The 20,359-nt window shown below is 50.1% G+C and overlaps 3 protein-coding genes across 5 annotated transcripts; 2 read left to right on the forward strand and 1 right to left on the reverse strand.

Annotated features, from left to right (window-relative positions):
• Positions 1-446: 446 nt before the first annotated feature.
• On the forward strand, positions 447-7,702 carry LOC122394576 (aspartate aminotransferase, cytoplasmic-like; the record flags this gene model as incomplete). The annotated part of the gene is made up of 6 exons (XM_043391562.1): positions 447-628; positions 4,706-4,814; positions 5,765-6,133; positions 6,384-6,549; positions 6,844-6,986; positions 7,242-7,702. Coding segments are annotated over 6 exons (1,115 nt in total), but the record flags the coding sequence as incomplete, so codon positions are not given.
• A 152-nt stretch (positions 7,703-7,854) lies between these two features.
• LOC122394577 (transmembrane protein 216-like) lies at positions 7,855-10,189 on the reverse strand. Of its 3 annotated transcripts, none has more exons than XM_043391564.1 (3): positions 9,872-10,189; positions 9,264-9,496; positions 7,855-8,802 (listed from the first exon to the last, which is right to left on the reverse strand). In XM_043391564.1, the coding sequence occupies exon 3, from the start codon at positions 8,768-8,770 to the stop codon at positions 8,372-8,374; it is 399 nt and encodes a 132-aa protein (XP_043247499.1). In that variant the 5' UTR covers positions 8,771-8,802; positions 9,264-9,496; positions 9,872-10,189; the 3' UTR covers positions 7,855-8,371. The 3 variants fall into 3 exon arrangements, with proteins under 3 accessions (XP_043247499.1, XP_043247500.1, XP_043247501.1); XM_043391565.1 differs by having other exon boundaries at positions 9,955-10,024; XM_043391566.1 differs by lacking the exon at positions 9,872-10,189 and having other exon boundaries at positions 7,855-8,811; positions 9,265-9,386.
• Positions 10,190-10,338: 149 nt separating this feature from the next.
• LOC122394579 (RING finger protein 37-like) lies at positions 10,339-13,920 on the forward strand. Its single transcript, XM_043391567.1, has 2 exons — positions 10,339-11,042; positions 12,254-13,920. Exons 1-2 carry the CDS (start codon positions 10,915-10,917, stop codon positions 13,590-13,592), a joined length of 1,467 nt encoding a protein of 488 aa, XP_043247502.1. The 5' UTR covers positions 10,339-10,914; the 3' UTR covers positions 13,593-13,920.
• The last annotated feature ends 6,439 nt before the right edge of the window (positions 13,921-20,359 follow it).

Genomic DNA, 20,359 nt, shown 5'->3' on the forward strand with positions numbered 1-20,359 from the left:
CTATCTCTCTCTTCTCTCTCTTTCTCTCTCTCTATCTCTCTCTCCTCTCTCTCTCTCTCTCTCTCTCTTCTCTCTCTCTCTCTCTCCTCTCTCTCTCTCTCTCTCTCTCTCTCTCTCTCTCTCTCTCTCTTCTCTCTCTCTCACACTTTCACTCTCTCTCACCCTCTCTCTCGCCCTCACCCTCTCTCTCTCACCCTCTCTTCTCTCTCTCTCTCTCTCTCTCTCACCCTCTCCTTTCCTCTCTCTTTTTCTCACTCCCATCACAGTTAGCTTGTCCCTTGTGGCTCCTTTTCCATTCCCAATAGCCTCCATCACTGACCTGGATACTTTATACTCTGGTAACTTGCCTTGCAGAGTTTCCCTTATCTGCCCCTGCCCTACAAAGTTTCCCTACTCTGCTCCCCTCACCCCCCGCAGAGTTGCCCTAATCCCCCCTCTGCGTGCAGCGTACCGGACCGACGAGGGCAAGCCGTGGGTGCTGCCCGTGGTGCGCAAACTGGAGGCGCAGCTGGCGGCCGACGAGACGCTCAACCACGAGTACCTGCCCGTGCTGGGTCTGGACGCGTTCAGCAAGGCGGCCGTACACATGCTGCTGGGCACCGACTGTCCGGCCGTCATCGATAACCGGGTGAGGAGTCAACGGGGAGAGGGAAGAGGGGTGGGGAGGGAGAGGGTGCCAGAGATGGATGAATGAAATTGATTTGGTGAGGATTAAGAGGGGTGAATATTATAAATGAAGGTAATAATAATCCCGCACCAGTTTTCCAACGGCCGGTCGTCGGGGTTTTACGGTAAAGGCTTAATGACGATATCCAGCTGGCCGTAACCAGAAGGTAGTAAAAAGCTGGATTATGCACCCATACCGGTAACTTTCCATTGAGTGGACGGATATTCGATCCCATATTGTGCGTGCTCTTGTACGGCATCCCCATGGACGACATCGCACAAGCAGTTCGTGGGTCACGTCTCACCAGCGCACAGTGGCCCTTTTTCAGAATTAGCACGCATTAATTCCCACATTACCTGAAAGTGGTGCAAGACATCACCACGTAATCAAGGACGTATTCCCTGCCAATGCAAAGACAAGAAAAGAAACGAACTGCCCAAGGAGATTCGGCCCAACAGCGACAGGCCGCTCGGCCCAAGATTTGGCGCACGTTCGCACGGCTCGCCCGCCGGCCCAGGCCGCTCCGAACGCAAGTGTGGCGAGCCCGCCAGCCGACCGCGCTGCAGTGTGCACTGACCGCCAGGACGCCCCAGGGCGTCACGTGACCGCATCTGCAGCTGTTGCCAGCCACCGTTAGTCGGCCCCGGCCGGGCAGCAACTAAGGTCAGCGCGACGCGAACAATACAAACACATAGGCGCTTTTGACGTTAGATCTTAAGCCGACCACGGGACTTGTGCGGCTTGGACATCAAACGCGACAAGAAATCGGACAGTTTTTCTTGAACACAGCGTTATGCCTACATGACATTTCAATAAACACATCTTATGGCAAAAGTCAAGCCACATTTAGGCGCCCACCAGGTGACACCAGCTTCGAGCCAGGTCAATGAGCTTAGTCGTATCGAACAGGAGCCTCAGCCGCTCGCGGACTGAACTGGCTCACGTTATCCACCGTAGAAGCAAAATGGCGCAAAATGGCGCGATGCCCTTTGGTGGACATGGTCAGAAGAGATCGGCGATTCGAAAGATGTATAATACGACATGTTCCAGAGTGTGCTACTTAACATAAAGCTTCATATGTATGCCGCCATCTCCAGTTAATAATTGTCCTGTTATTGTGTCCACAATATTCGGCAAAAGTGGTCTATTTAAGTTTATACAATAAAAATTTTGGTTTTTAGGGCTTCTACGTAAACTCGGCTTCACAGCCATGCCACTAATTTTTAATATTTTCTCACCGAAAGCCTTACAAATTGATGTTCATCTCACCCTACTTTTTAGGGTCCGCCGGTGGTGTCCGCGCGCCTCTCGACAAACTTCGATTTTGCGGTCAGTTTTACCAAAGATAATTATTTTTTAGGAGGTAAAAATGGCACCATCGGATAGTTTGGAATGTTTTGCACACGATTAGACTGCTTTTTACTCAAAAGAAGAGAAAAAATATTTTGAATTTATGCGTGCTAATTCTGAAAAAGGGCCACTGTGCAGCGGTGGGTGTGTCTGTTGGCCCTCGCAGAGCCGGGGCTCGGCTTGCAGGCAGCGTCTGGTCTGGTCCCTGACAAGTGACATTACGATAGGATTAAAATAATATTTGTGGTCCTGTGGCCGGTCCGTTGTCTACAGATCGCTGTTACCATGGGTGGAGAACCTACCCCGGCCACCCCGGCCGTGGCCGGGGTAACTTTCAGCCGACCCCGGCGCGGCCGGGGTAACTTTTTCCACTTTTGTAAATCCTAAAAGCTGTCTCCATACGAAAAAAACTGCCATCTATAAAAGTGTCTCTCATTATTCTTATCTACCTTGAAAAGTTCTTGAAAATTTACTTTATTTTCATTTTGGAGCTTGATGTTTTTAAGTCTTTTCATCGCGGAGCCCGACATGTTTCATCAAACAGAAGTAAATCATATTTAAGGGCCGTGTAATATCAGTGAGATAGAAGGACGAGCTGCTGGGGCTCAAGGCTCCTCCAACTTAACCCGCGCCAGGGTGGTGGCCTAATCGTAACACGTTGAGTCGAGAGGTGGGCTTTTCACACTCCTAACTCGGCTGCTGGGCTACGAGGCGAGAAGCGGAACGACGTTTGAAAGAGCGACAAACGTGACTAGAGAAATCTGGTCATGTTTTAGGCAAGCTCAATTATAAAATCATCATAGATCATCAAAAGCCAAATTTCTCTGATTTTAGCGTTCTCCGACAACTTTTCTCACAGTTCATGAACATAACGGAGCTTAAACACTGCAAACAAAACATTCGATTACTCGTTTAAAGGGACCCTCCCACCTTCAAAAAAGTTAATGATTTGGCATGAAAGTGATGTCGCTCGGTTCAGAAAGAGCAAAAACGAATATCTACCAAATTTCATCGAAAAATATTCACCGGTTTTCAAGATATTAGACTTTTACTTTTGTTTACTTTTTGGGATCTCCGCTGTTCCTAGCGACTTTATTTGAAAGTGCGGCATTTGTTGCGCGCAAAGCAGCATATACCACCGCGTGCTACAAAACGTTTTAGTCAAACATTTGACGGACGTTCGAAAGCCTGATGACGTCATCAGATTCCCGTAATGGTTAAGAGATAGGGACCACGCTGGTCCCACCCTGCAAGTAAAGGGAAGAAATTTATTGAACACCATAAAGCTGCGGGGGTTGCGACCAGGATAAATGGTGGTTTCTGAGCCTGGCCGCAAACTTGGCTATCTCAACTCAAAACTAATGTTAAGGTGGGAGGGTCCCTTTAAGGCTCGGTTGCGAATAATATTTCAGGTGCGAGCTCAAATCAATAAGAGGGTCAAAACGGTCAAATTTGACATTTTGTTTTGTGGGGGAGGTTGCAAGTTCCACGGAATAAGCTTTGCAAAGGGCATGATGGCATTTTTAGCACGATCATCCAGCAAATTTGACCTGATGACCTGACCTAGCACTAGGTGACATGCGTCCGAAATTTTAAGGCGTGTTGCAAAATTGTTGTTACAATTACGAAATCTTCCGCACCTGCGTGCAGCAGTTTTCCCTAAAAACGTACGCAGACATCCATTATTCTATGCCACAGAATAGGGGTTTGTTGATAACCGTTGACAAATATTTGAGCATCATCGTCTTTCTGACTTTCGGTCGCCGGCCGGGGTAGCTTTTTCAAACATTCTCCACCCGTGGCTGTTACGTCGGCTGCCCGGGGAGCTGTGGGACCAATCTTGGTTTATTTATTTGCCTCATCCCCCCTCCCCATTCTACCCCAGCTTCCGATGCCGACACATTGGTCGTTACTCGTTACCAAGATACCTATAAGAAACAGGTAGATCCGATGTTTGAAAATAAAGCCCCAGTCACAAATTTGACGCACCTGTGACATTTCCTGACACCCACGTGACTATTGTATTAACTTTTGTGTTTTGCGATGTTTTGACCTTATTTAAAGTACTGAAAGCTCAAAATGTATGGTTAATGTTGTTTAAAGCAGCATATTAATAATTATGTTTGTAAATTATCGATAAGCTGCTTATAGCAGGTCACGTGATTGCTACCAGATTATGTGCTCAGAAAGCATCTTTTCAACTTCGATTTTGAACAATTTTTACCTCCTTTGAGGCCAAATGATGGACGGTTTGAGGCACACGATGAAATGCTGAATCTATTGATGCCAAAATTTGTTCGTTTTTTGCATTTTTAGACTAGTATATCCTGGCTCAAACTTTGACCAGTTTGTGTGTAAACCCTATGGTGAAGGGAAAACTTCACGCCCAGCAAGCGTCATTACAGTGCTGCCAAATCGTGTTTGGTGGGGGTCGACTCGTTACCGTGGTGATAACTACTAAAATAAACCGTCATCACATGCCGAATAATCACCCGTGTCGCTTTATCGTTTTATTGCGAATCCCGGTTGTGCTTCGGTCTTATTGTCTTTACAGGTATTGGTTAAAATGACTGATTGTTTCTGCACACCTGTGACAGCTTTGGCACCCTCGATCTGTTTTTACATTGAGAATATGTTCTACATATTCTGACGTCAATGTGTGTTGCGTGTGTTCTCGGTCGTGTACAGGCGCTAGGAGTGCAGTCCCTCTCTGGAACGGGCGCCCTGTTTGTTGGCGCCAAGTTCCTACAGAAGATCCTCGGCTATGACACCTACTACTACTCGGCGCCCACATGGGGTGAGTGGCGGGAAACTATAGTCCGGGTCCGTGCTCCCCGGCTGTTGCACCTAGTAGCTACCCTTGTAGTTTGTACCGTTATAGTGACTCTACGTGGCGGATCGTCAGTGTGCGTTTTGCTAAAATGTAAGCTACTTTGGATTATGTTACGGGCTAAATAGAGACTGGATCTCGTTCTGGGTTTCAATTTCTACCCACCTGAAACGATCGCCGTGCTTTAGGAGCGATTTTTCTGTCATTCACACACATCACAGGACTGTCGTGAGTCATTCCGATATTTTATTCCTCTGTAATACCACTGCACCGCCTGTGTGCCGGCCACTGAAGGCTCACCAGCCGCCGACGGCCCGGTTTGGTGCGGTGTTTGCGCCAGTCTCACCTCTGCCAGTTTGGGCAGTGTGTAAATGCTCTCCGTGTGCCAGTTAGGGGTGTAAAGCCGCCGCCTCTGCCAGTTTGGGCAGTGTGTAAATGCTCTCCGTGTGCCAGTTAGGGGTGTAAAGCGGCCGCCTCTGCCAGTTTGGGCAGCGTGTGAATGTTCGCCGGCTGCCAGCACCGGTTGGCGACCGGCTGACATTGACCTGCTGGGTAGCGGCGGACGGTGTCACGTGCCGGGTGTACCTATATCGGGCCGCGCGCTCCGCGACAGTCTCTGGCCGAGAGCCAGACACCCCCGTCTGTTCAGGAGAGGGGGGGGTGTGTTCAGTGCATGCTGTGTGCGCTGAGTAGCGACAGATGATAGTCATTTCACAGCGTAAGCGACAGCTGGCCAGCATAATCATGAGGTAGTGAACGAACAGGTGGTCAGGCCATTGGGACTCGAAATGCACTAACAGACATCTGGGAGCATTGCCAACGGATAAATTAGGAGGGATATACGGCTTGCCTATTTCACGTCACTCCAAACCCATTTCGGCTTCAAAAACTAACCAATCTCCACTGCCTGCCCTCAGGCAACCACAAGCTCATCTTCGACACGGCGGGCTTCAAGCAGGGTCGCGCCTACCGCTACTGGGACCCGGCCACCAAGAACATCGACTTTGAAGGCATGTGCGAGGACCTGAGGAACGCGCCGGAGAACTCGGTGATCATCCTGCACGCGTGCGCGCACAACCCAACCGGCTGCGACCCCACCGACGCACAGTGGAAACAGATTGCCGAGATCATGCGCGAGCGGAAACTGTTCCCCTTCTTCGACTCGGCCTACCAGGGCTTCGCGTCGGGCGACCTGGACAAGGACGCGCGCACGGTGCGCTACTTCGCCAAGGAGGGCTTCGAGTTGTTCTGCTCGCAGTCCTTCTCCAAAAACTTCGGACTCTACAGTGAGTTGTAACTGGGGCGGGTGGTTGCGGTTAAGCGGATGTTTCGGAAATCAGCCGGGCACAAATGATTCTTGTTATGTTTATAACCGGAATGTTTACGAAACCGACACTGCTATAAGTTGAAATGAAACTGAACACTGGGTACTGGCTGGTCTTGCGTTGATTGCTGCCTCACTGCGATGCTGCTTGTCGGTCGCCGTGCTGCCACTGTTTTGTGTGTCACGGTCTGACTCGCTGCCTCTCCCCCCAGATGAGCGGACCGGTAACCTGACCGTGGTGATGAAGGACGCCGAGCTGGCGGCGGCCGTGCTCAGTCAGCTGACACTGGTCGTTCGCGCCACCTACAGCAACCCGCCGGCGCACGGGGCGCGCGTGGTGGCCGCCACGCTCACCAACAAGGACCTCTTCGCCGAGTGGTCAGTGGAGGGGGTCCGTAAATTCACAGAGGGGTTTATATGGGAAGATAAAGAAGGTCGGATATATTGCTGAGGTGCAGACTGAAGAGAGCAAAAAGTGGCCAGGCAGTAAAATGTTGATCGTTGTGCGGTTGGAAATATGAGCGCAGCGAGTTGCATTGGCCAAGTTTTGGAATGTGTTGTGCCTGGTAAAGTCGACCTAGCGTGATGATTCTAGTCATCTGTCGCAGCCAGGGATTTACGATTTCTGACCCAGGGGACCAAAGCCATCATCCGTCCCTTTCCCGTCCACAGGCAGGACCACATTCGCGTCATGTCTAGCCGGATCATCCAGATGCGGGAGGCGCTGCGCGACCGTCTGGTGAAGCTGGGCACGCCCGGCACCTGGGACCACATCACCAGACAGATCGGCATGTTCTCCTTCACCGGCCTGACGCGTGAGTTTTACGGGGGGGGGGACAGCCAGCGAGGGGCCGTGGAAGGATGTAGCGGGACGCGAGATGATTTAAACGTGGGTAGCGGTACCTCGTGGCTGGATTCTGTTTCACAGCTGATTGCTGCTTGTTTCACGACTAACAACTGTAAGTCGATCTGCTTTGGGCCACACCAAGCCACGTTCGTCTTTCCACATTCCTACAGCCGTCTATAGTTACTGTCCACACCCGTCTGACGCCCGTCCCTCCGCCGTACAGCCCAGCAGTGCGAGTATCTCGGTAACGAGCACCACATCTACCTGCTGCGCTCGGGACGGGCCAACATGGCCGGCCTCAACACCAACAACATCGACTACGTGGCCTCGGCCATCCACGACGCCGTCACCAAGTTCCCGGCCGCCTAAAGCGCCGACCGCGCCGAGATTCGAACCCGCGACACGCGGAACACGAGGCGTGAGTGAAGTTTTAGCGCTAGGTTAGAGACAATCGACGCTGAGCGTCTTGTGATTTTGCGTTGTTAGGGCTGATTTGTAGTCCATAGCCGTCTGGGGCGACTTCTGGAACAACTGCCGGTGTAATTGTCTATGCATTGGAGCGAATTTATCGGCGTTATCGGCTAAACTGCCAGTGTTGGGTGAGGTGGGGTATCGATGCACCTTTTATCGACTGTCTGCTGAAAGCACGCACGGTGAACGTGAATATAACCTAGTCGGAACTTACCAGGTTTGTTACCACTTAAATGGCGTGACGGATGATAGGAAGCATGGGAATTCAAGCTCGGGAAATCTGCTTGTGAAAATAACACTCTGCTCAGACGTAAAGCTTTCATGGAATCTGAGTCCCATCAAGGCCACGGGCGAATCGACATAGGTACCAAATTGAATTTATGCAAGGTTTCGTGTGAAATTTACAATGTGCATTGTGCATGACGACTAGTTTACGAAACGTACAAAGTTGACGCATTTCACTCAACCAATGGGACGGTATCGAAGCACAGGACATTCACTAGACGGTCCAGATACCAGGTGCGTACGCACACCATTCGCGCACACCTCTGAATCTTCACGGCAAAACCAAATATCACTGGTGTCAGTCCAAGGGGAATCAGATCAGAGTGCTGCTGTAGCCAGTCGATTCGGATTGAGGTCCTGTGTAGGCTATCCAATGGCCACACACGAGGCTTGGATCCCACCAGGCCACAATCGAATTGATTGCAAGCACTAACAGTCATGGCTGATGACCGCTTCGTTCATCGCTCTTCTCCACTCTCGAGCCACATGAGTCTTTCTCTACTACCTCAGGTAGCCATCACTGACACCACACCACACACACTGTCGGTCCACTCGTCCGTCCCGTCCCGGCCCGCTGCGGTGTGGTGACCCCGTTCACTATTCCCGTGAGAAGGCCACCATACATCCCGCCGCCAGCAGTGTCTCCAGCCCGATAAACACCAGCTGGGTGGCGCACAGCACCAGCTCCAGCCGCAGCACGTACGTCTGCCACAGCAGGAAGTAGCAGACGGCCAGCGCGCTGGGTGCCGCCAGCAGCGCGCCCACCAGCAGCGGCAGCACGCGCAGCGTCAGGTTGCCGCGGCGGGAGAGGAGCAGCCGGGCGGCCTCGGCGGCGGCCAGCAGCAGCAGCAGCGCCAGCTCCGAGACCAGGTTCACCGGCGGGTAGGGCAGCACCGAGCGCTTCCACAGCAGCAGCAGCAGAGTCAGGCACACGTACGCGGCCGTGTACCATCCGTGCAGGTAGGCCAGGACCTCGTAGGCCAGCGACGAGCCCATGGCGGCGACCAAATGACACTGGCAGCGATCAACTGGAAAACGGGGAATACAAATGACAACGCCCGTCTCTCCTTACGCTTACACTGTTCAACAAGCATTTACAACCAGCATGAAATGGATTGCTCATCTACAGAAATACGCCAAAATCGATGGCCAGTGTCAATTGTAATGTGGCCTGACAACTGGTGGAGGGCAAAGGAAATGTCGAGCAGTAATGTCATTAGCTAGGACTCTGTAACAGTGGTGCAATCCCATGAGCAGACAGCAATGTCTGCTAAACTTTTGCAGTGCACAGGTAATTGATGCCATCTCAGGGACCCAGTTATCAAACTCAGGACCAGCTGTTGTCAAATTGATTGAATAGCCAATTAGTGTAGGTGACATAGAAATGCATTGGTCACGGCATCATATCAGAAAAAAAGGTTCCTGATTCCTGTTACTGAAAATAAAGCAGCATATGTTGCAAATGAACAGATGTGAGCAGACAACCTACCTTCTTCACATCAAACTACTTGGCAGCTCCTTTCGGCACGACCAGTCCAAGCCTCTCCTCTGCCAGCTGCTGTTTGCTCTTCGCAACAGGTGTCTCCTGCATAGCATCAGCAGTGTGGCCGCCAGCAGCCGCATTCCGGGCAGTCCCCATCTCACGCTTCATGTTCTCGTACTCTTGCAGATCCTCCAAGCGTAGCTCTATGCGTGTCGGTGGACGGCGAATCATGGCTGAAGCTGGGGAACCAACAGAGTTAACAAAAACATTGAGCAGTACAGGCTCCAATTGATATATAAAAATGGTTTCACCTACAGTCACGGATTTCTGGAACCAGAAACATATTGGCCCGATTGGGTGAAGAGTTCCATTTTGCGTCTAGCTACATGCGTCTGTCTTAAATGCGTCTAGCTGGATGGCTGCTACATCTATCTGGCGACAGCTAAATTAAGACGCGTCTAGCTTGTAAGTCTCCGTCCAACAGTTAGACGCCAAGTTAGATGCCAGACGCCAGCTTGGACGTCTGCTCAGTTTGAGTTTTTGAGTTAGGCCACTATGCCTAGCTACCCAACCCCACCATTTCGACCCTACTGCTATTACCATACTCAACTTACCTTGCTAAAGAACAGATAAGAACTTAGACAGTTCAATTAAACGTCAACAAATTGGAAAAATGATACCCTTGGTTTGCACTTACAAATTGATATGCAAAAAAAATGATATTGATTGTCAACATTTGTTTGGGTTTTGGAATGCGCTGCCAGATCGGACAGATCTAGATGAGGAGGGAAATGTCCGTTTCACTTCAATCAGCATATTAGGAAGTTTAATATTTTGAATGAAAAACACAACCTCTGAATACTGAAATTGATATAAATGCATTTTTGTAGAAAAGCTTAAGGCTATAAGATTTTTATTCACAGCAATCAACTGAAAATCCCATCAATGATAATATTCATTGTGAAGGCTTTTTAGCAACGATCCGAATATACTTCAATTGGAAGCAAGCTTCTCGCGATGCATATCTGAGGCACCAAAGACATGTTTTAGCGCAGGTAATTGCGGGGCGAGGACAAGGAAAGGAAAAAGAGATAGGTGCAGGGTTACTTTTACAGGAAAAGTTGAGAGGGGGAATAAAGTTCGTGGCAAAGGCGGATCCAGGGGCATCTGAAAGGGGGGTGGGCGGCAATACCATTAGGTTTTTCGTTAGGATGGAGCCCGCAGAACCTTACCTACCCCCAAATCCTATTCTTTCCTCGGGTTTCAGCCACTTTATTTTGGAAGGTTGCCAAAAAATAATTTTGCTAAAAAATATACGCACCTACCTTGGCTGTAAGGGGCGGGGAGGTCCCAACTTGACTGCGCCCTTGCAAATGCCAATCAGTAGTATCAACCTATCAGTGGTATCAATAACTAGTAGGTATACCCCGGCCAAACATTAAGTAACGCCTTTCTAAAGAGAGAGGTTAATCCGCGCCCTGATTGGAGGTCATTTTGGCCCCCATGTGGGTTTTCTTGAAAAGCGAAAAACGGCGGCGCGCAGCGCCGCCAAATTTTTAGTACCTTACCGGGCATCAATTTGAAACCTTCGCACAAAATTTCAAGTCTTAGGTCACCTTAGGTCAGGAGTAATTGATGTCAAACTGTTCGAGCAAAAATGAGCAAAAAACATGAAATTCTTAAACGCTCACAAAAGCTACAGTTAAGCAATTCCAAAGTTCTTTGTGTGGTCGTGTATGTAGAGAAACGACGGCGCTACAAAACTGCAACCTCTACAACTACAAGGTGGGCAGTGATATCCGAACAAAAACTAATGAAGCACAAAACTTGAATTATTATTATTAGTAGGTATTAGTGAGCAGTGAAAGTTCCATTGGGAAAGCCGGCTGTGATGAGGTACATTTTTTTTTGCGCCCTGCTCTGCATGCAAAGCAGATGAACGTGAATGCTGCATAAAGAGAAAAGTCATTTATTACTCAAAGCTTTGATGCCTATGGGACAAAAATAACGTTGTTTTTCCTTCAATGATTCCGGTTTGGAGGATGGTTAAACACGGCCATTGTCATATTGGGACAAAAATTTTAGATGTCTGGCCTTGGCGTCGATGAAAAAGTGAAAATAATCGTGAATAAATGGGTCGTTTCTGAGAAAGAACACAGAATATAAAAGGGGGTCCAAAAGGGGGTCACCTTCTTTTTGCGTCAAAGGAGGGGCCATGGCCCATTGCCCCCCTCCCCCTGTATCCACCCTTGGTTCGGAGAGGTAATCCCGTCCCCCGCCGGTTTCTACGCCGACGCCTGTACCGATATGTCAGTGATTGCGAAAAGACGGAAGAGACAAGACAAGAGACGGTCCCACCGACTATCCGATCGGTATCGGGTCAAATCTGGAGTTCCTGCTGCACTGAACGTAAAATGGTTGGATGGAACCGAAAATTGAAAATTAATAATTATCTTAACGCCAGCAACGTTGATTGATGACGAGAATCTGATTAACGATGACTATAGAATCTGAATAGCGAATTGATTGAAAATGGGCTCCAAAATAAATTTGAAAGGGGGAAATTCCCCCTTCCCTCCCTAGCCGTTCAGACACGATTTGAAAGGGGGAGCGGAATTTTCGAAGGGGGGAAATTCCCCTCTTCCCCCCCTTTAAAAGTAACCCTGGATAGGTGGGTACTTCTCCGGTAAATATAAATAAAGACAGACAATTTACGGTTTATCATATGCTTAGCAACGAAGTTCAAGAAGTAAAAACCTTCTGTATTTCGCAACTTGCATGCAAGCTGTATTCAGTCTGCCAACGACGCTTTTGGCATGCTTACATTTTTAGGTGTAGTCACGGTATATATGGGTGTAGTTAAGTACTCAACTTCCTGTCCTGGTATGTTATGCCAAAAATGGGTTAGGGCATATCAGATTTGATAACCTTTTCACCTGCTGTGTATATTTGTTTGTGGATTCTCTAACTTCATGAATTCTTGCCCTTCATTGCAGTGATAAAATGTCACAAGAGCCTCTGGACTTCTGCTCTGGTGGCCTCTGCCAGTCCATTTCAGCCAGTTCTGCCACCAGTGATGGGTTTGAAGCAGAGAACCTCCTGTCTCCTGCTAGCAGAGGATTTCTGGCTGCGGGCTTTGTGCGGCCGCCTGTGACACTCACGCTCGAGTTCTGCTGCCCCGTAGAACTGCGCCAGGTGCGGATATGTCTGAGGCTGAGTCAGCAGCACACTACCAGTGTCCAGCTGCTGGTGGCCGGCCCAGGCAGTGACGACTGGCAGCCAGCTGGCTCTCTCTGGGAGCAGCACGGCCAGCCGCCACCTGACGAGGTGTCGTTTGTGAACGGTGCGGCGTGCGGCGGCCGCGGCGGCTCCGGGCCGCCCCCTGCCGCGCTGCGCCTGCCGCTCAGATGTCGGGACCGCGCAGCGCTCAGGCGCGTGGCGCGCCTCAGGGTGAGGCTGACCCGCGCGCGCGGCCCCAGCGCGCTCTGTCTGAGCAGTCTGCGCGTGTGGGCGGTGGCCGCGGAGCCGAGCCACCCGGCGCTGAGAGCCGCGCTAAGCCAGCGGGCGGCCGCGGCGGCAGCCAGCACTCCCAGTCAGCCGGCGCCGGCGGCCTCACCACAGTCTGGCGAGCAGCGACTGGCGCGGGAGCGGGAGAGCCGCGCCGCGGCGGTCCGCGCGGCCGTGGAGCGCACCGGCCCCACTCCGCCGGAGGAGTTCGTCGACCCCATCACGTGCGAGGTGATGCTGCTGCCGATGGTGCTTCCCTCTGGTCAGACGGTGGACCGCAGCACGCTGGAGCGCCACGAGCGCGCCGAGGCCGGCTGGGGCCGCCCGCCCAGCGACCCGTTCTCTGGCGTGCCGTTCGGCGGCGGCGCGCGGCCCGTGCCGGACGCCGCGCTCAAGGCGCGCATCGACCACTTTCTGTTCGAGCACGCCGGCGCGGCGCCGGAGCTGGCCGCGGTCGGCCGCACCGTGGGCCGCGCCAAACGGTCGGCGTCCCCGGCACCGCCAACTGCGCCGCCGGCGCAGCGGGCCGCCTACGACCCGCGGGCGGCGGACCCCGGCCCCGGCAGTGACAGAACGGCTGACGGGACATCGGCCGGGGACCTGGACACTGCCCTGCGGTCGGCCCTCAGTGGACTCAAGTCGTTCCAGCCGCGGCCGGCGGCTCCGACGGCGCCCGCCTGCGGCTGCGGCGCCGAGCGCAACCTGTACTCTCTTCCCTGTGCGCACGCCGCCTGTCGCGCCTGCCTGCTCCGCCTTCCCAAGGCGGCAGAGTGCGGCACCTGCCGCAAAACGTTCCAGAAGGCAGACGCCGTCAGATTACACACCTAGAAGCTAATAGAGGGATTTATATTCAATGGTTGTGATCTATTGCTTACACTCATCAAATCTTGTTTTGTATAATTGTACGTGGCCGGCAGTGTCACTCAGTCAGTTGACTGTTAAATATTGATGAAGTTGAGTATCGTGGTTAAAACTATGATAATTCGCCGACGTACCGGTGGCAATGCCAGCTCATGTCCGTCTCTTATCTCAACTAAACGGAATGCTCCCGTGACTGGCAATAAAGATGTCGTAAATGTGCAGTTTAAAAAACATTTAAAACTAATATTTCAACATGTATATTATAAAGTGACAGAAAATACACGATATACGCACCGTCCGATCACGATCGTCATCTACACACGACCGTCACATAAGCCAAGCGAATCGATGAAAGCGAGCGAACGGGCTAAACGGAAAGCGAGCAACTGCCGTGGCGGCACTACCGGCAAGCATGAGCCACCCACTACGGGCGATTCGGATTAACGGTATGGTTTGATCGGTACTTGCGTGGTCGTAAGCACGGTATAAAATAATTCCTGGAATCACGTATCATCTCCCTTTGGATCATGACCACTCACACCCCGGGCGCCGACCGGCGGTTCTGCAGGACCGCCGGGCGCTCGGTGTAGTCCGGCACCTCTCCAGTAATCACACTGCCCGGCACCGGGTCGAGCCGCTTCCTTCTCTCTTCCGCTGCGTTGTAGCGGAAGGGTTCTCCCTTATTGTACGGCGGGGTGGGAGTCGGAAGAGACGCCCGCCACGCCAGCGCATACGCGGTACCGAACTCGGCACGGCAGCTCTCAGAAACTCCACAGAACGGGGCCGTCCACAGCGCCGCTAAAACTGAAACGACAAAACGGTACACGAAGTATGTCAGGGAAGTGGCAGCCAGTGATTAAAAGCAATCATGGGCCATGACATCAACGGCGTTTTGTAGCATACCATTAGCGCAGCACCTTGTTATCCCTTAGTACGTGGATCTGGTTCACCGAGGAACGAGGTATTGAAGAAGGCAATCATTTAACAAGCTGCTAAGATGACGTAAACTAGGTGAATTTCCCGCAGTACATAGACACATCTAGCATCCAATTGAAATTCATGTTATCAGTTATTCGTGCTACCACCTAACTGAGTCGTAAATCGCAACAGGCGAGAAAATTAACGATATTGTTATGTTACGTCACCCCATTCCACAGACGATAGTGTATTTTTTCGTAATGTATCCACAACACATTACCGAAACGCTGGCAGAGTAAAACTGCAAACTGACCGCCTGCGTTAACCGATACGTTTTTGTGATTCTGCAATTCTCACCCTCTTGAGGAACTCCTCTGCGCATATTCTGGCGCGCGCGTTGACGGCCAGCTTCATCTCGCTGATCTCGCGGTCAATCTCCTCCATGAAGGTGATTAGGAAGTCGACCAGCTTGTGCTTGTACATGGCCTCCGTGTGGTGGTTGGTGATGAGGAAGCTGATGTCGTATCCCTGCGGATGGGGTCAACGGTGAGAGGCACTGCTGCACAGTCGCCGTCGGTCTAACATAGGACGTGCGGGGAAGAGTCGGAGTTCCGCAGGGACGTTCATACATTACTGGGCGAATTATAGTAATATACTAGGGACTACGGAGAAGCATCTTACAAATACACTACATTCTTATCATATCAACAAAACATAACTATTTCTGCCGTCGCCGGTGCCTTTCACTCAGCCCAGGCCCCGCCTACCTGCACCGGCTTGCGCCGCAGGATGACAAAGTTTTCGGCGCGCATCATCATGAAGCGCATGAACTTGTGGCTGAGGATCTTCTCGATCTCGTCGGCCTGCTTGATGGCGATGCTGACGCGGATCGAGTTGATGGATGACTCGATGAGGACGCGCTCCTTTTCGTTCCGGGAGATGGTAACGGGCGTGAGCAGCAGCTCCTTGCTCGTCCTGACGGGATGAAAACGAGTCCAGCCGGAGGGAGGTCAGAATCCAGAACAATATATCAGGACACGTCTTGAGCCTAAAGGACACAATGGTCAATATGAGCCAGAACGACAGGGCCGATGAAAAACCATGAATACTTTTGCTCACCGCGGTCATGCTAACAGATGCAAGCTATCAAGCTAACACTGAAAGAAGCTGGGAATTTAACCCATGAAAGTGTGCAATCTTCATTCTAATTAAAGCAGCACCTACAGATTTATGAGTTTGGTGGTGAGTGATGTGATGACTCACCTGACCTCGACCTCCGGCTTGTTGTGCCTCTCCACGACCTGTGAGGAGAAATCCTCTAGGCACATGGCGGCAGTCAGAGTGTGCCTCACTGCAGTCAGATAGGGCTTCAGAGTGGCCGCCTGGTGACAACACACACATTGTTGTTAATAACGTAGGCATCAGGTATCAGCCACGGAACACTCAAAAGAATGCTGAAAACCACTTGGGTGACACTTTGAAACATTCCTGACCATGCATATTACACTGCCAGCATGTCAATAAACTGCTGAGTGCTGATTCACCAAGCACATTCATGGCCAACAATAAGAAAAAGGTAGTTGAGGTAGGTCATTTTTTTAGAGAGAGAGAGAGAAAACATTCACATCTTGATCTAAAAGCTGAACTCGTCAGGATTTTCAATTGCACTGCTAGGCTAAAAGTAATCAAAGTAGAGCCACTAACAAGGTACCTGACAGTTCAGTTGTGCCCCCAACCAAGCAGCTTACCATAGTTAGGAGGGTGTGTTTGATTGAGTAAGATAATACTGGACAGGTTTGATAACTTATATGTTCTTCTCAGCCTCTACTGCCAGTACCAATCCCTCTGAAAATAAAATGTCAGTAGTAAAAGTGAGTTTTGATATCACACAGAATCAGTACCCACATCACCTAGCTAGACACACCAGCAATCCTTCTATAACTAATGACTAAGCCCACACCAACTGTTTCCTTAAAGCCTTGAGAACAGCCTGTCTAAATAAAAGGCCTAAACCAGGCATTAGAAGCAGACTCCTCAGTCCTCAAGGACAAAAAGTCGAACATAGCAAGACAGACTAGCCTCTCTGCAGGTTGAGAAAAACCAAAACTATAATAGATGGTGAAAGAGGAATGTGTCATGGATAAAGTATTCCATGGATAGAAGTATTCCTAATCATGGATGGAATACCTAATCAATGACTGTGTTCTAAGGGTCATTGAGGGCTGAAGCTTACTTCTTTGGCCAGTAACTGCCCAAGCCAATTGGACAGTCCACAACTTTATCTAATTCTCTTAAAATCTGAGTATAATTGATTCCCATAAAAATCTTTGGTTTGGCAAAAATAAAAAAGATCAAGACTTTTCATGACTTTGATGAAAGGTGGAAAAAGTTAACAATTCACATCTAAAAGATGCTGCACAGCCATGTTGCCACCAATCCTTCAGAGCTTCTGGCAGTGAACTATGAAAGTCAAACAAGGGGTCACACACTGAAACTTTGCAAGCCCAATGGGCCATGGGCCATGCAACTTGCAGTGCTAGAATAAATTCATTATCTGTATGGTGTATTAATGATAGGAAAGGACTTCAAGCAGCTATTGTACATTCACCTTCAGTCAACACCTTAGAGTACAGGCTGGATGCATACTGGGAGTGGATCTGGCACTCAACTTCAGCTTCCAAGTAAGTACAGATTTAACTTAAGATATACCTATAAATAGGCAAGAACAGGCCCTACAGGACATCACACATCTTGTCCCAATAACAAGAAGATGAAGATAAAGACAAATACTTTCCAATGCATATTTTCTTTATCCCTAATTATTGATACACAGGCTTGACAAATCGATACCTACCATTTCAATCTATCCCCGCATTCAGAATCTCTCAAACGGCGAAGATCCTACTTCGTCCTGCCAATCTAGTTTCATAACTCAGCCAAGCCCCACTGACCTTGAACGGGATTGGCCGGACAATGTAGAATCTGCATCATCCCAGAGACACCGAACACGGGGTATGTCAATGAAAACGACACGTCTGAAGGCTGAAGCCTTAATCATCTAAATAAAACTGCAAGATTTTATTGCAATGAAAAAAATTATGAAAGCTTTCAGATGACGGTGCTCAAGCTAATATCCTAATGCTGATACCGTATGTACCTGAACATGGAAACTCTGAAAATAACATCATAACAACAATCCAACATGATACCAAGGCCCTGTATTACAAACACCTTAACCCCCCCCCCCAAATGGGCCCAATCTTACCTTACCTTACCTTACCAATACGGGAATTTTGATGGCCACTATGGCCTGTAGGGTCCCGCTCGCATCGAGCTCCTGAACTGAGGACTCTCGTGGATACTAATCTGGGATGAAGTATTTGATTCGGTTCCAGTGATCGTCCAATCTGGCCTTGAACTGGTTGAGAGTGGATGCCAGGATCACAGAAGGAGGAAGCGCATTCCAGTCATTCACAGCTCTTGTTGAAAGTGCGTGTCTTCTGACTCTTGATTGGGCCTGGGGCTTCCTCAACTTCTTGTTGTGACCTCTTGTACCAACTCCAGGGGCAGGTGTGAAGAATTTCTCAGGTTGGACATCTAAACCTCCACTGAAGATCTGGTACATGGCGATCATGTCACCCCTTCTCCTTCGGTAGTAGAGGGATGGCAGGCTCAGGCATTTGAGGCGCTCCTGGTATGGTAGGTGCTTGATGTCCTGAACAAGCTTTGTGGCTCTCCTCTGCACTCGCTCGATCAACTTTTGGTCGGCTCGGTTGAAGGGTCCCCATATCAGGTTGCCATACTCTAAGTGGGGTCTTACAAGTGTCTTGAACAGCAAGGGTAGGGTAACCCTGTCGATACAAAGAAAGGATCGCTTGATGAGAGCAAGTAACTGGTTTCCTTTTGAGGATGCTGCAGCGGCTTGCATGCGGAACTTCAGCTCATCATCAAGGAAGATTCCAAGATCTTTCTCTGCACGAGTATGCTCTAGTTCGGCTCCACCCATCTTGTAGGTATGGCAGGGGTTTCTCGGTCCCACATGAAGTGACCTGCATTTAGCATCGTTAAATGGGAGCTGCCACCTGTCAGACCATGTGATGACCGCCTCAAGATCCCTCTGGAGTTCCTCTGACCCACTGCTGTGAGACACACTACGGTATATCTTTGTGTCGTCAACAAAAATCTTGATGGCGCTGTCGACAACTCTGGGCAGGTCATTAATATATAACATAAACAGGGTAGGGCCGAGAACAGAGCCCTGAGGCACGCCGCTAGTGACTGGTGCCCATGGAGAGGAGCAGCCTCTCACCACAACCTGTTGCTGGCGATCTTGAAGGAATGAGGCGATCCATCTCTTGAGAGTTCCCGCGATGCCATAGCTCTCCAGCTTGCTCAGTAAACGCTGGTGGGGCACCGAATCAAATGCTTTTTTAAAATCAAGGTATATGGCATCGACCGGTTCTCCATTCTCTAAGCACAGAGACCAATCCTCGATCACTTCCAGGAGCTGAGAGGTGCATGAGCGCCTAGGCCTAAATCCATGCTGGTCGCTGTGCAGAAGTTGGTTGGCGGTGAGGTGAGTCATGATATGGTCTCTGATGAGTGACTCTAGTATCTTGCATGGTATGGCAGTCAGACTCACAGGACGGTAGTTGCCTGGTTCCTGCCTGCTACCCTTCTTGAAAATTGGGACAACAGTGCCAAGCTTCCAATCATCTGGTAATGACCCAGTGTCAATGGATTTCTGAAACAGAATAGTGAGGGGCCGAGCCAACTGTCCAGCTGCCTCCTTCAATATTCTCGGGTGGATTCCATCCGGGCCGGGAGAACTGGAGGTTTTCAAACCTTGCAGTAGTCTTTCAACCATGGTCTCGGTGATATTGAGATCCACAGCCTCAGCAGGTGAGCCCCCGGGAGACAAGACTGGGACAGCGGCTAGATCTTCGTCTGTGAATACTGAAGAGAAGAAGTTATTTAGAACTGTAGCCTTCATCGTGTCATCGGTGCACAGGTGACCATTTTCATCCTTCAGGTCCTCTATGCCAGGCTTGGTTTTCAGCCTCGAGTTTGCGTACTTCCAAAACACTTTTGGATTGGATTTCAGCTCAGAAGAGATTCTTTGTTCAAATTCAGCTCGAAGTTTCCTTGTGAGGCTGCGAAGCATGTTGCGACAGTGGCAGTATCGGGCATAATCGAAGGGATCTCCTGATTGTGCATAGGCTCGCCACAGAGAAGCCTTCTTCCTTTTGAGCTTCATTGCCCTGCCATTAATGTACAAGTTCTTGCGTGACCTGGGCCTTGCTGGTGGAATTGATTGTTTGATTGCATCTTGCAGGGATTCCTTGAAGAAGCTGTAGGCCTGGTGCACGTTGCTATCATGCATCCTCGACCAATCAACTTCCCCAACCAGGTCCCTCAAAAGGTTGTAGTTGCCCTTGTTGTAGTTTGGCACAGCATCAGGCGTCCGTCGTTCCGTGTAGCATGCTAATTCAAACCTCAGAGAAATGTGATCACTGTGACCCAAGCCTGGCATGTAAGTTAAGTTTCTCATCATGCCTTCTTCATTGGTGAGAAGCAAATCAAGGGTGCTTGGGGGCTGCCCTGGTCTAAATCTGGTGGGTCTTGCCACATGCTGGGTGAGGAAACAGTCCTGAACACACTTGATCAAGTAGTGAGAGTAGTGGCCTTCTGGTTCTGGAGAGAAAACATTGGCCCAGTCAATTTGGGGAACGTTGAAGTCGCCTCCAATCAGCATGTGTGACGGTTTTGAATCTTACCAAATCTTAATGATCAATTATTTGAATAACACATGAATT

This window comes from Amphibalanus amphitrite, unplaced genomic scaffold (assembly GCF_019059575.1).
Source record: "Amphibalanus amphitrite isolate SeventyFive unplaced genomic scaffold, NRLGWU_Aamphi_draft 000600F_arrow, whole genome shotgun sequence".
Taxonomy (NCBI): Eukaryota; Metazoa; Arthropoda; class Thecostraca; order Balanomorpha; family Balanidae; genus Amphibalanus; species Amphibalanus amphitrite.